At 39.8% G+C, this 15,246-nt stretch overlaps 2 protein-coding genes across 2 annotated transcripts; both read left to right on the top strand.

The window, feature by feature from the left end:
• The first annotated feature begins 756 nt into the window (after positions 1-756).
• Positions 757-6,312, top strand: map9 (microtubule-associated protein 9). Its single transcript, XM_083983835.1, has 13 exons — positions 757-843; positions 973-1,063; positions 2,234-2,749; positions 2,849-3,042; positions 3,139-3,247; positions 3,336-3,403; positions 3,511-3,584; positions 3,689-3,851; positions 4,723-4,809; positions 4,930-5,091; positions 5,190-5,335; positions 5,685-5,820; positions 6,044-6,312. Exons 1-13 carry the CDS (start codon positions 769-771, stop codon positions 6,167-6,169), a joined length of 1,947 nt encoding a protein of 648 aa, XP_083839961.1. The 5' UTR covers positions 757-768; the 3' UTR covers positions 6,170-6,312.
• Positions 6,313-8,284: 1,972 nt separating this feature from the next.
• Positions 8,285-14,814, top strand: ugdh (UDP-glucose 6-dehydrogenase). Its single transcript, XM_083969506.1, has 12 exons — positions 8,285-8,504; positions 9,622-9,783; positions 10,220-10,321; positions 10,438-10,638; positions 10,719-10,916; positions 11,280-11,427; positions 11,532-11,626; positions 11,724-11,854; positions 12,171-12,310; positions 14,018-14,109; positions 14,211-14,321; positions 14,419-14,814. The coding sequence occupies exons 2-12, from the start codon at positions 9,622-9,624 to the stop codon at positions 14,527-14,529; spliced, it is 1,491 nt and encodes a 496-aa protein (XP_083825632.1). The 5' UTR covers positions 8,285-8,504; the 3' UTR covers positions 14,530-14,814.
• Positions 14,815-15,246: the final 432 nt, after the last annotated feature.

Here is a 15,246-nt window from a genome sequence, read left to right as displayed (position 1 = left end):
AATATGTATTAACTACATAGCTGCTGATTTCTTGTTTGTTACCAATTTAAGAGACTAAAAATTATATTTAGTGACAGGAACAGTTCAGGGCACCTTATTCAAATGAATTTTCTCCAGTAAAATAAAGAGGTTAATACCATTGCAAAAATTGTTCAAAATAAGTGAAAATATATTTCTGAACTATTTTAATTACACTACCACTACAACATTTTAAATTGATTTTTTCTTATTGCTTCTTTTTACTATTGTGTCTGCACCTGACACCACTAGTGCTGCTGTAAAGCGACCTTCACTGGTCTTGGCAATAAAAACATTTATGATTTTTTAATGACACGTGTTGCTTTTGCATGTAACTTTAAATGGGCAGCTAACTTTCACAACACATTATTCTGAAATGGGCCACTCTGCTTAGTGTCTTTTATTTACAGTCTATGGTGTCATCTAACCCAAGCTGTGTTTGTTTTGGTTGACTTTGCGCATGCGCAGTGTTGAAGCGGGTTTCCCTGGGTTACCGTCAACAAGTTAGCAGCTAGCTCGCTGTTAGCTATCAGAGTGTACCTTTAGATAACTCCTCTTTTTGTCGCTGTATGGTCGGTAATTGGGCAGACAACCATCATATGGTGGTCAAACACTGCACAATGACACTATAGCCTCAATGGTGGCACGGAAACATCGAGGAGTTAACTACCTACGGTGAAGTTAACGGGCAGTAGCTAGCATGCTAATGTAGGTGAGTGCAGCCAGAGGAGCCTGTTCATAGTTTTGAGGATGTCTAAGAAGCAGCACATCGGCACACTGGCTTACACGAAAAGCCCGAAAACATCGAAAAGAACGACGTTTCAGGTAAGAAAATGACTCTATGCAGTGTGCATATCCCCCCCACCCAAGGGAAAGGTGGAGAGGTGGGTGCAGTGGATAAACCGAGAACCCCTCTGGAGGTAATAATGTCAACCTGAAGTGTTGTTTTTGTAGGATGAGCTTCAGGCTGCTGTCTCTGCCAGAGCCAGCAAAAAGAAAACAGATTACAACTCCTACCCCGATGACTTCAATGACGATGACGATGGTAAGCATCAAAATGTCTTCACAACACTGGACTGTATATAATACCAAAATTAAGGGTTGTTTGATGTCCTCTCAACTTGCCTGAGTCTTGTATCTTTTCACATACTGACACCACGAGGTTGAGATCAGGGCTCTGTTGGGGCGACCGTCTGTTGCAGGACTACTTGTTCCTCAAGTATTCAAGGAATCAGACCCTTCCCTGATGAAAGTGTGTGATGGACAAGAGTGTGGCAGCAAACAGTGAAGTCTTGATGTAGCCTTTTTTTTTTTTTTTATCTGACCAACAGTCTAAAACTCTACAATATCCAATTTAGTATTATGAATGACAAAGAAAAGCATCAGATTTCCCCATTTGTGTCCCTTGAAAAATATTAATAGGTTATTTTTCCGTCTCTAAATAGTTGGTTAAAACATTTAGTTCGGACAGTCCATCTTAGCCAGTGTTAATAGGATGAACGAGTGTAACTGCTCTTCAAGGGAAAATGACAGATGGCAATAAGGAGGATAGCAGCAGACCATCAACAGAACAGACCATATGCCCAAAACAGCCACAGTTACTGTTTTCCATCTAGCATCTGATGCCATGGTTTATATAATATTCAACAGTCAGACACCATCAGCTTAGATCAATGTATTAGAGGAGGAAATTAGAAACAGTGAGTTGACTAAGAAATCTCAACTCACTGTTAGTCCACTACTCATACACATCTGTAGTTTTCAACCACATTGCAGTAGTGCTCAGTGGAAGGAGTTTTCTTAGTTGAACAGCTCAAGAAATAAGTTAGTAAGAGGATTTTGAGTTGAGCTGTTTGAGCTGTAAATACACATATTTAATAATTACGACTAACAACTGTTGTCAAAATCAGCTAATATAATAATTATTTTCTCTATCAAAATGTCTAAAAAACAGGCAATTACATTTGTTAAAAATTACAGGGGCTAGGGTGATGTATTTCAGTATCTTTCTGCAAATATTACATTTTTATTCATGTGTTTAGTAATTTCGTTATTAAGTAATAAAGAAAAACATAAAATGTTCACATGGTCACCTCATGTGCTATATGTCCTATGTGGTCCCTATGCCTTCTGCCTGTGACTTGTTATTTGTATAAAAAAAGGTTGTGACAGCTCTATCTGTTTTTGTCATTCACAAAATGTCTTTATTTCACAGATTTCTTTAACAAACTCCTCAAATCAAGAAAAAAGAAGAGTGATGCATTGAAGGCTGGCAAGAGTAAAGCCAAAATCAATGACTTCCAGTTTTCAGATGATGAAGAAAAACATGGTAGAACAAAGAAAGTTTCATTCTTGAAAACCCAAAGACTCCATTCGCCCTCAGAGGACACAACAGCACCAGAGCCATGTGAAAACGATCCACCAGACTCCTCCGTCAGTGGACACAACGACTACAACAACTCAGTCTCCTCACAGCACTCCGCAAATGTCAGTGAAGATGACACACAACTTACAAACAGTGTTGTGGACGATCCCCAAATCACAAAAGACCGTTCAAGTAAATCTCTGTCGTACCAAACGTCAGACGACACCCTTTTGGACACGTCTCTGCCTTTACCATCGGACAGCAGTGCCACAGAAACTCCAGGTCCTGAGGAGAAGAGCAACACTGTGATGGAAGAAAGCTCCCAGACTCTATCAGAGCCTGACCTCAGTCATGTACCAGCAGGAGGTATGTGAACACTGTTTTACAACTGATACCTGCTATCAATGCTAATTTTGAATGGACTGTATGAATTTTGTCATGTTATTATGTCATGTTACTATTCAGACAACGCTACCGAGAAGGAGCCGCCCAGACCCAAACCAAGACAACGCTCTATGGGACTGAGCCTCCACACTACAGAGAAGCCAGCTGAAGAAACAGAGTCTCAGGATCTCAGCAGGCCCGAGACTTCCTCTGCATCCATTCCTCTCTCCAGTGACACATCTGGAAACACCGCCATGAGGAGCAGCAGTCCACAGGTGTGTATCACTGCTTGATTATTCTGCATTTTTTAAGTTTCAGGACAGTTTCAGTTTATTTTATGAGAGCATGCTTGCTGTGTTGTGTCATTGTAGTGGACAGATGGGGATCACACACGTTCATATAGCCTCAGCAAATCCTCCACGTATAGGAGTGAGCAGTCACAGGTTTTCACCAAGTCCACGGTTGATTCTGGATCCAGAGGTAAAAAAAAAATTGGCATAATAACCTTGTTCTTTCTAATTGGATTTTTAGGCCATTGATCATCCTGTTATTACATTTTTCATTCTAGATGACATTATTTCTGATGACAGCAAAGAGCATGGGAGAAAGTACTCTACATCATTTGAAGAATTTCATGTAAGACATTCTTCATGCTAACATTTGCCTTTTTAAAAGCTTAAAAGTTACATATACTCTGCCTCTTATTATTTTCAGTTTTGTATCTGTTCATTGTTGTCTTTCAGGAAGAATCAGGAGATCATTCAGATCATTCTGCTGCTCAACTCTCTCAAATCCAAGAAACCTCATTTGACACCAGGTGGGTAATTCTCCTCAAGCTGCTAGACCAACAGCCACACAGATCCTCATGGATAAAACATGATAATAACTTTAACAACCATCATTTTATTTTATCTGAATTAGGACTTCAAGCTCTCACTCAAAGATGACCCACAGATCTCAGAGTGCATGCTCCAGAAACGTGGAGTCAAAGTATTTAGGGGCGCTAAAAGTTCTGGACCGTAAAGTGTCACTGCAGGAGTCTCAGCAGCAAGCAGCGGATTCACTCAGAGCTGCTGTTTACCAGGTCAGTGTGATCACGAGCCAGAGTTTTCCTTTCCAGCAGTATGTTGAATGTGAACAATGTAGAGCAGGGAAGCACCAGTAGTAGTCTACACTGTTGTGATTGAAAATGTAGACCATTTTTTCTGTGTGCTTTGCTTATGGTGAAGAATAGGTAAAAGGTTGAACTTTGCACAATCAGTGCTGTTTTCCTTATACCCTCATATTATTAGTATATAGGAAATACAGGGTATATTGTATATTTGCGACTAGGCTAAGATTTCTGCTATCCAAAGAAGGACTTGATCTTGTTATCCAACTTCCATCCACTTCATAATTTGTGTTTTATCACATAGCCTACTATATTTAGGTAATATAGGTTTTATTACATTTGTCAAAGGTTGTATTTAATACTCCCTGAGGGCTCAATATACTGCAACTCAAGAAACAAAGACACACATGTGCTACAAATTCAAAAAAACACTTAATCAAAACTTTTTTGTGTCTATAGAAACTCTCCTGATGCATTTGTTAACAATCTGATGAAGGCTTTTTCTGAATTTGTAGCAGGTTTATGTCTTTGCATATGTTTTCTTAAATTGATGTATGTTGCGCTCTCAGGGGCCACTGTATTTCAGGTGTCAATTACAGAATTATCTACTTTACCAGATATAATAAAATTAAATTAAAAGATATATATACTTATATATATATATATATATATACGTATATATAAGTCATGTGAGTCCATAGGGACAAAAATGACAGTTACAGTCTTTTTTGACTTCTGGACAAGAAAGGTGTCTTTGTGTTTTGCTCTGCACTGTATTTATATACTGTAAGTAGAAGGCATCCAGCTTGAATTCTCAGTCAACATCTGTCTTCACTCTTACCAGGAATGGCTCAAAAAGAAAAAGGAAAAGTCAAGAGAGAACATGAAACTGAAGAAGAAAGAGGAAATCCTCAAAGAAAAAAAGAAAAGGGTGAATAATCCATTTTGTGCACAGGAATTACAGTAAACATGCCATATCCAAAGATTACAAGAATCATGTGTTTGGTAAAGATTTGAGCATGCTCTTCACCATCTCTCTGAAAATAAACAGGAAGAAGAAGCTCATAAGGGAGATGCTGTTGCATCATATGAGGCTTGGAAAGAAAGGAAAACAGAGAGTCTCCAAGCAAAAGCCAAAGAAAAGGAAGATAAGATCAGAAAAGAACAGAGAGCAAGGGAGGAGAAGGAAGAGAAAAAGCAGTCTGCTCAACAGGTATGTTTCTGTTCTGCTGTGCATTACCCTGGAAGATATAACAAGCCTTCCTGTGTGTAGGGATACAGTTACTAATTATCATTTGATAATCATTACAGGTGTTTGAAAAATGGAAACATGACCATGACCATCTACTCAAAGACAAGTACAAAAAAGAGAAGCAAGCTGAAGATAAACTCAAGATGAAAAAGCAAGAAAAGGAGGAGGAAAGAAAGACAGAGAGCACATCAGCTTTTTCTAGCTGGTGAGTGTAAAACCTGGATTTTTTCCATTTATTTATTACTCTCATTGAAAGAGTGGTGACATATTCAACCCTAATTAATGAAAGATAGTGCTTTTTCTTGTTAAATTACATTATGTCACTTTATTTCTATTGATTTTAAGACATTTTATTGAACTCTGAAAGAAACCAGAAACCAGGTGAAAATAGTGTGCTTCCATTTCACACAAATCTGTTTGGGTGTGCCTGCCACTAGATGGCAGTCAAAGCCTGTTGGTAATGATGCACCACCAAATCTCTATTAAAAAAAGATAACAACAGTGAGGTAACCGTCTTCTAAAACTATTGCCAACTTTTTCTTAAAATGATCAAGGTGCGAAAAGAAGAAAGATGATATCCAAGAAAAAGTCATGAAGGAGCGCAAAGACGTCAAAAATAAGGCAGAGGAGGAACAATACATGAAGGAAGAGAGAGATAAAATGGCCTTAGAGATGTATGAAAACTGGCTGGTAAGTACAATTACATGGTATACCAATGATTGACAGCACCCACTGTGTTCCTGTTTGCTTATTTATTTTTGGACAGATGGTTTTCATTAGCAGTCTCCCCCTGGCCTGCAGCATGGGCTCTTGAGAATGACTTCTTACATGATGCTGACAGTTTTCTTAGATCTGGTGGTGGTGACTGGAAATGTCTTTAGTTCTTGTTATTGATTGTCTTTTTTCCCAACAGTCAAGAAAAGATCTGGAACAGAGGAGACAGAGAGAAGAAAGACGGATAAAAGCGATTCTCAGAGACAGTCCGCCTCCTCCGTGGAGCCCCCCAAATAAAACAATACCATCTCGAAAACAACATTAGAAACATAACATAGCATCTCTGTTGCTCATGTGTTACAGACTACCGTAGTTTAAATTATTAAGTTTTGTACCATGTTGTCTCTGAAATATGTATTTAAACATAGTTGATGACAACTACATTTTTTTTTATATTTTTGTCAAGGCTTTGTATTAGCCAGCTGATCTAGTGCAGGTTTACAATCTATATTTTTTGATAAAATGTTATGTATATGTGATAGGGTGACATCTATGAAAGGAAACCTAACATGATTATTTGCATTAACACATCTCTTTGCACTAAGGTGTTGGTCAGTTATTACCATGTTAAACATGAGAATGTGAAGCAGCAATAACAAAACATTGATGTAAATGGTCCACTGACTTCTTTGGCAATGCTAATTGTTGACCTGCTGAACATTTAGTTTTGAATAATGTTTTAGTTGAAGATGAAACAACACAATAAACAAAATTCTCCCTCTGCGTTGTGGTGACACTTTAAACACAATTCACAAAACAGTTTCACAGTTCACTTAAACACTTTGAATCCTAATAGTCTGGAGGAATGAGGGCTGTTAAGGTTTTTGTTTATGACCTGCTATTAGGACTGCTCCTACTCTATTACCCTGTAAAAGATACCCACAAAGCTTGGACATGTTCACATCTGTGCCGGTGCAGATGGACTCTAAGGAAAACAAGGCTGAAATGTAATACACATTTATTTTAATAAAAACAACCAAAAGGTATACACAGCCATCTGAATATTACAGTTCTGTTTCATTTTTATGGGCATTCATGTGGAGTTGACCCTCAGGTGCTATGAGGATGATGGACGATAAGATTTGGCCCACAGCAGGCTCTTCATTTCATCCCAAAGATGTTGTCCCAGCACAGTTGCTCTATACTTAAAACATTCTTCAGTGACCTGCCAGTGGTCCCTATAAGCGGTCTTTGCTGTAAAGTTGCTCTTGTTCATACTGGCCATTTAACAATCCCCTCCTGAAACACTTCCATAATGAGTTATGGAGACAGAAGTAATGTATTTAGGAAGTTTATCTAAGGCCAATGTAAAAGCTTCAACCATCCAAGTTAGTTTAATCATATGGATATCTTTCAACATTTAGCCTTTCCTGTATAAAATGTTCTCTTTTTCATGAAATTCTAATCCTGGTGAGGGTAAGAGTTATCACATGGCTTGATTTAGCTAGATGTACCAAATAAAGCGAATTAGTGTCTAAAATGCTCAACTCACACCATTGCATACAAAGAGATAGACAGCCATGCTACTACTTCAGAAAGTAAATTAATCAATTTGACAGGGCATGCACTGCAAAAACGTTGCAAGTTCTGAATCTGTAGCCCCTGGCCTGTGCTGCAGAGCAATGAGCCCTTAGGGCCACCATACATTTTAAAGTGGCATGCAAAAATTTGGGCACCCCCTGCCCTTTTCAACATTTCTGTTAATGTGAACAGTTAAGCAAGTGGAAGATGAAATTATCTCCAAAAGGCATTAAGTTACAGAAGACACATTCCTCTCCCATTTGATATAGGCTATAGGCTATAGATTTCCCATTCTTTTGCAGGGTTCTGCTTTCCCTTTTTCCACTCTAAAATTGTATAGAACAAAATAAAATACACTGACATTGCTTAAAATATTGAAGAAGAGTGTTTCATGTTTAAATTAGATCATTTCATCTTCCACTTGCTTAACTGTTCACATTAACTTAAATTTTGACCTGGGGTGCCCAAACTTTTGCATGCCTTTATCCTTCATATAAGTCTAACCTTCAGGGGAGTAGAAATGCATCATGTGGCTAGATTTAGACAAATCTTCCCTAATAAAACAATTGAGTACATATTACTAATTTACAGATGCATCTCAATACATTACAATGTCATGGCAAATAAAATGTAAATAATTCAATTCAAAAAGTGAAACTAATACATTTTATATAGATCCATTATACACAGGATGAAACATTTAATGTCTTTATTTATTTTTATTGTAATGATTATGGCTTACGTTTAATGAAGACCTAATATAAACTGATGCAAAAATATTCCTCGCCTTTACTTTGAAAACCCCCCACCGGAAGCAGCGCCGCAGTTCCTCGGTGTTATGGAGAGTGTCCGTCGCTGCTGACAGAAGTAGCTCAGCGCAGGGGGAAGGTGGTGCTTTAAAGTTGTAAGAGGAGTTGGTTGTTCATCGGGTGGTGGCTGACCTCGGGTTTAAAGTCTCCACGGTGTAAAAAGACAAACAGCACGCACCGGACTCCGCGTTTTTGTCTCGACACGGCACCGTGAAGAGAGAGGAGAGCAGATCATCATCAAGAAGTTGCAGCTTGTCGAGTTGGTCCAAGGTAAAGCAGCGTTAGCTAACGTAACGGTCGCTGGCCCAACACTGGCGTCCATTCATTTGTTTCTTGTGACGTGTTCGCGTTCTCTTCATTAAGAAAAAAAGAGGTTTACTATCTTTACTATGATCTTGTACGTGTGTAATGTGACCGTGTAGGCGATGACACTGTCTCTGTAGCGCAGCTAACGGCGAACTAGCTGAAAGGTAAATGGGATAAAAGGTGTGTTTTTTTTTCACACCAGTGTAAGACGTGGCTGAGTGGCTGCTATGAAAGGCTCTTTATCTTCTAGCAGGCTGTAACGGGGCGACTGGTACTAACTGTATGAGACACCGCTTTATACCTGGACAGGACGTGAGCAGAGACGCCAAGCTCAACTTTGATCCTACAGCTTCATGTAGCTTACATTCATGAAGTTGAGATTTTTATTAGCAAAGTAAAAGATGCTCTCAGTTGGTATTTTATCAGTCACACCCAGCTAATCAGCCCTGTAACAAATCCCATCATCAGTATAGTTTAGGAATGTAAGAAAAATATCTTTGAGCTGTACTGATATTTCATCAATAGTTTACATGGGAACTAGTGGCTTTGTGTTGTATTTGAGCTTCCTACCAATGTTAATTTGTGATGTTCAGATTAGAAGCACATTATTTTTTCTATGATTTAGGATGATATTGGAGCTGTGAAATATAATGAAATATAAATGCAGGTACAACTGTTGTGAGACTGAATGCATAAAAATAACTGTGGGTTATTTATGTTATTAGAGTTTTTCTAAAAAATTAACTGTTCGGGGGAAAGATTGAAATATATCACCTTACTTTCACTACTCCAGTATTTTGCAGTATCATCATCATACCCCTGCGGATTCCTGCTGGTACACAGGCTTTAGTTGTGATGATAAGAAAGCGAAAGAGAAAGAGGTGTAATAATTAATTAATAATAATGATATATATTGGAGGCTGAGAGTAATCGTGAGTTGCAGTTCTTGCAAAATGTAATGCCTAGAGGAGTATGTTCAGGAATAAATTTGAGTTGAGTTGAGGAATAAAATGAAACGTTAATTTTGGTTCTTATACTTTGTTTTATATTTGTTTTTTTAATCTTGACTTTATATTTCCAGATGTTTCAGATAAAAAGGATCTGTTGCATTGGTGCTGGGTACGTAGGAGGTCCAACATGCAGTGTGATCGCCCATATGTGTCCAGAGATCACAGTGACCGTTGTGGATGTCAATGAGTCCCGCATCAAAGCCTGGAACTCAGACACTCTGCCTATATACGAGGTAGGTATTGGTAAATAAATGTTAGGTAAAAGTATTCTGGCAGGATTAAGTGTGTAATTAAACTTTATCAAGGCGTGAGTCATTAAAATATCAGGAGCACTGATATGTCATGTGTGTTTCCCCTATATTCTTATCTCAACTTTGTGATCTTTTAGAGAAGTGCTGAGTCATTGTTTGAACTTGTTAGAAAATTAGATGTTGCTAGGCAAAGCTGGTTTTTCTACAATATTACTCCATCGTGGGCTTAAATGAAACATAAATCAGTTCCAGACTGTTGCGTAATTTCTCTACGTCAACCACAACCACAAGGAATTGGATAACTGGAAAAATATGAACGGGTGAACTAGTGTAAAGGGCGAGTCATTGTGAACTTGAAATACTTACACATCCATTGACGCCACCCCTCCCTGACCAATTTTCCCACTTCCTCCTAAAGCCGGGTCTTAAAGAGGTGGTTGAATCATGCAGAGGCCGAAATCTGTTTTTCTCTACGGACATTGACTCAGCCATCAGGGACGCTGACCTCGTCTTCATCTCTGTGAGTTCATCGGTTCCCCCTAACAACACACATCAACACTGTTTTTCTGCTGTTTGGATATCTAATCATGTAAATCTGACATGTCTTAACTCACAACGCTTGCACCTGCTCCACAGGTGAACACCCCCACAAAGACCTATGGGATGGGGAAGGGTCGAGCAGCCGACCTCAAGTTCATTGAGGCGTGTGCTCGGCGGATTGTCGAAGTGTCTGATGGCTACAAGATCGTCACAGAGAAGAGCACCGTCCCCGTTCGAGCTGCCGAAAGCATACGGCGAATTTTCGACGCCAACACGAAGCCCAGCCTCAACCTACAGGTATGTATTATCATCATCACCCATACAAAACTCCCTCAGATCTATTATGGCATGTTTCTAAAGTCTTGTCGTCGCTTCAGGTGTTGTCCAACCCCGAGTTCCTCGCAGAGGGAACAGCGGTGCGGGATCTGAAGGAGCCAGACCGTGTCCTGATTGGTGGAGATGAGACAGCCGAGGGTCAAAGAGCGATCAGAGCTCTGTGTGCCGTCTATGAACACTGGGTTCCCAAAGCGCGCATCATCACCACCAACACGTGGTCGTCTGAGTTGTCCAAACTGGTGAGTGTGATGACTATTTTGTCTTACATCTGGAAATATGGGCCCATCAAGTATTTTATATATTTATTTTTTCTTTTAAATTCAATTGTCAAAATAACTTGTGGGTTATTTTCTTTGTAACAACCAATACATTTACTCTTGCAGCTGTAAAATGTCTTACTGTCACTTTTTAGCTTGAAGAGGCATTGAAACAATTGGTTGTCTTAATAGATGCCTGTTGTTTATATTACCATTTGCCTTTTTTTTTCTTTTGTGTCGATTGCTCATCTTATCATTGCAGTTCATTCCTTTGAACGAATTCTTGTATTTTGTCCTTGAACAATCTTTAAAAAAAAACTGGTGTATGCGTGTCTGTGCATGTAGGCAGCCAACGCGTTCCTGGCACAGCGAATCAGCAGCATCAATAGTATCAGCGCTCTGTGTGAAGCCACCGGAGCTGATGTGGAGGAAGTTGCCAAGGCGATAGGCATGGACCAGAGAATAGGCAGCAAGTTTCTCAAAGCCAGCGTAGGTAAGAGATGCGGGCGCACAGTGTGTAAAACTTTCAAGCTTCTATGTCAAGAGATGGGTACATCTTAATCCTTCATCTCCGTGCCTCTGTAACACCCCGACCAGGTTTTGGTGGCAGCTGTTTCCAGAAGGATGTGTTGAATCTGGTCTATCTGTGCGAGGCCCTCAACCTCCCCGAGGTCGCCTCCTACTGGCAGCAGGTGAGAGCTACACAGGATTACACATGATTTTGACTCTTTGGAGGTGTTTTCTCTCCGAGTTTACCTTATATTCAGTGCCTGTTTGCGTTTGTCTTAGGTTATAGACATGAACGAGTACCAGAGGCGGCGGTTCGCCTGCAGGATTATCGACTGCCTCTTTAACACTGTCACTGGGAAAAAGATCGCTCTGCTCGGCTTCTCTTTCAAAAAAGACACAGGTGACACAAGGTGAGCCTCCTTTCAACTTGTTTTGTACATTTCCATGTCGTGTCCTTGCAGATGTTTGTTATCTGTGAGTTATTAGATTTTCTGTGATATTTCTTTCCCTATCAGCTCTGTCGGTGTAATCATTAACTTTGCATTGTTTATATGAAAAGCCTCCTGCACCCTGTCCTCCCTTGCCTTTGTACATACAAAAACATGCAGAGTCACTGTTGTTGAACACATTTTAATCCACGCACAACACCTGCCGGTATACCATGGTGAACTCTGGCCCTGGTCAGGTCAACACTAACCTCACTTTGTGTTTGTGTCGCAACTCCAGGGAGTCGTCCAGTATCTACATCTCCAAGTACCTGATGGACGAGGGAGCCAAGCTGTTCATCTACGACCCCAAAGTCCTCAAAGAACAAATCATTCACGACCTCTCCCAGCCCAACATCTCAGAGGACAATCCAGAACGAGGTGTGTGCTGCTTACAAAGGTTCAACACAGCCCTGAAAGGCAAAACCTCCTTGTGGGAAATTTATTACAGGAGGAGAGAGAGCAGAAGGTGAATGGATGGCATGCAGCATGGGCTGAACCTCAAAGCTGTGATTACACGCTCAGGGTTGTGAATCCCAAGGCCACTTCTAGCACCACCCCCTCCACTAGCTTGTAACACATGGTTACCAATTATCTTGTTATGTCTTGTTATTTATAGAATAAATTTCAGCGATTGGAATCAGCAAAACCCAAGTAGTTGCCAATTTTCCCTAATACATTTGAACTACCTTTGTAAAATCAATCTTCATCTCACAGATGGTCTACTCAACTCGCTGGTTGTGTCATTTATTTTATTTAGGGCTGCAACTAACAATTATTTTCATTATCAATTAATCTGTCGATTATTTAAACGATTAATCGATTGTTGTTTGGTCAATGAAATGTTAAAAAATGTTGAAAAATGTCAAATCAGTGTTTCCCAAACCACAAATTGACATCCTCAAATCTCTTGTTTTGTCCACAAACCAAAGAGATACTCGGTATATTGTCATAAATGAACAAAGAAACCACAAATATTCACATTTAAAGCAGATATCAGCTTCACGGCCGTTTCGGCTAATGCTGCGTTCAAGGCAGGCTTTTGAAACCGTAAGTTACAGCTTCAAGTCACAACTACGACTTGGTAGCGTTCCAGGTAACCCGTAGCTCGTGTTTTTACCATCCTGTTGTCTGTGAAAGTTCCCTATAACGGCCACTCGTAACTTCCGACCCGTGAACTCGTACCAGATCGAACTGGTATGACTTCACAGGAAGGAAAAACACAAAGTACGAGTTTCTTTGAACGCACCATGAGTTAGCAGCCCCCGCCCTTGTCAGGCATCAATTGGTCCTCGTGCTACGTCACCACATTCACGCGCATCCCTTGGCTGCACACACAGCCCTTCATGCCGTTCTCTCTCCTCATTGGATAACACTTGTATCCCACAAGGAAAATTTTCTCCTCGGGTTACAGCAGAGCAGAGTGACGGAGAGACTCGTGTTTAGGCTGAAATACTTCATGTACGTGATTGCTGACGGAAAATAGGACTATTTAGGACTTATATTAACAAAAACATTCCACTGATATCTGCTTTAAGAAGCTGAAATCAGAGAATTTGGATTTTTTTTTTTTTAAACAGCTCAAACCGATTTTTTTGATTATCAATATAGTTAAAGGGACAACGAGGAGCTTCTATTTGGTTATAAGAAAGTCTCACGTTAATGTGGATGAATCTACGCTACCCACACTTGTTAATGGCTCCATTTTCGATAAATATATCGTTTTGTCTCTATCATTATTTTGTTATTTTAATTAATGGTGGAAATGCTGGGCGAGCCAACCAGGGTTTCCTTACTTTTGGTTTCGTGGACGCTCATGAGAATAACGCCGCCGTATTGCCATTTATGGTCGGAACTACGACGGTATGTGATCGTCTTTGAACCTCTGACTTTAATTCTTGATGAATGAAAACATGAGTCCGTCTTGCACCGGTCGAAGAATTCTACGGTGCGCGCGAAGGCTCATAAATGTAGTGTGAAAACGCTTCGCTTTTCCAAAACTCCTCATTGTCCCTTTAATTTAATAATCGATTATTGTTCGATTAAGTGTTGCGACTCTAATTTTATTTTTATTTGTTATTTCCCTAGTGTCAGAGCTGGTGACTGTGACCACAGACCCTTATGAAGCTTGCCAGAGTGCACATGCACTGGTCATCTGCACTGAATGGGACATGTTTAAGGTCAGAATAACTTATTCATTCATCTTATAAAACCGTTTCATCTTGCAGGAATGTGTGAAGATGGTTTTTTCAAAGTCATACCTCCTTTATTTCCACCGTAGGAACTGGACTATGAGAAGATCTACAAGAAAATGCTAAAGCCAGCCTTTATATTCGATGGCCGCAGAGTGCTGGACCACCTCCACCCCCACCTCCAGAACATCGGCTTCCAGGTTCGCAGACAGGAAACACACACCTCTCTCACACACACTGCCAAAAGTGACATCTGCCGCTCAGCGTCTGTTATTTTGCTGCTTTATCTCTCCACAGATCGAGACCATCGGGAAGAAGGTGACAGCCACAAGAATCCCTTACACCCCGGCAGCTGTTTGTCCTCGCATCACTGCCACTGAACCTCCCACCAAGAAAGCCAAAGTCTAAACCTCATTTCACCTCACCAGTCTCACACACACACACATTCCTCTCTCAGCCTTTTGATTGTTGGTGAATGTCAGTGCACGCCGTCGCCTACCGCTCGGGGCAGAGCTAGGGTGCTAGGGGGGGCTAGTATGAGTCTACTTTCTTACAGTATGTACTAGTATAATCAAGTATTATTGCTAAATTGCAAATTTTTATACTCTATTTTAAAATATTTTTTATAAATCATCTTACTGTATGTTAATCAACATGTGTCCTCTATATCAGTGTTTATTAAAAGGGCCAATGCAATAAAAAGAGATGTGTGTCCGTAATTTGTGTCTGTTTATCCAAAAGTCATGTCGAGGTGAAAAAAAGAGAAAAGAATGGACACAGAAATGAAAACCAGCAAATTTAGACAGAGTTTTATTGGTTTAAATATAAATGTGCATTTTAAGATTCATTTTGTCTAAACAGTCCAGTGTGCAAAATAAACATCTTTCTTGTCCAAGTATCACATTTAAATTTCAGTACATTAGAGAAAAGACAGTTTGAGCTCTTCTTTACATACAGACACATTAAGTGTCACTCTTGATATTATCTACCTCACAAGAGGCCAATTCAGGCTCAGTTCTTTTTCTAGTGTAAAAAAAATAGAAATTTGAATAGTAGTCCTTAGCAGATTTATGATAGTACATGAGTTCTGCACAAACCATCAGACCAACAACAAAAAACCTTCTT

The sequence above is a fragment of the Trachurus trachurus genome (assembly GCF_905171665.1).
Source record: "Trachurus trachurus genome assembly, chromosome: 1".
Classification (NCBI taxonomy): domain Eukaryota; kingdom Metazoa; phylum Chordata; class Actinopteri; order Carangiformes; family Carangidae; genus Trachurus; species Trachurus trachurus.
The sequence above is the reverse complement of the archived record's forward strand: the minus strand, read 5'-3'. Positions and strand labels throughout refer to the sequence as shown.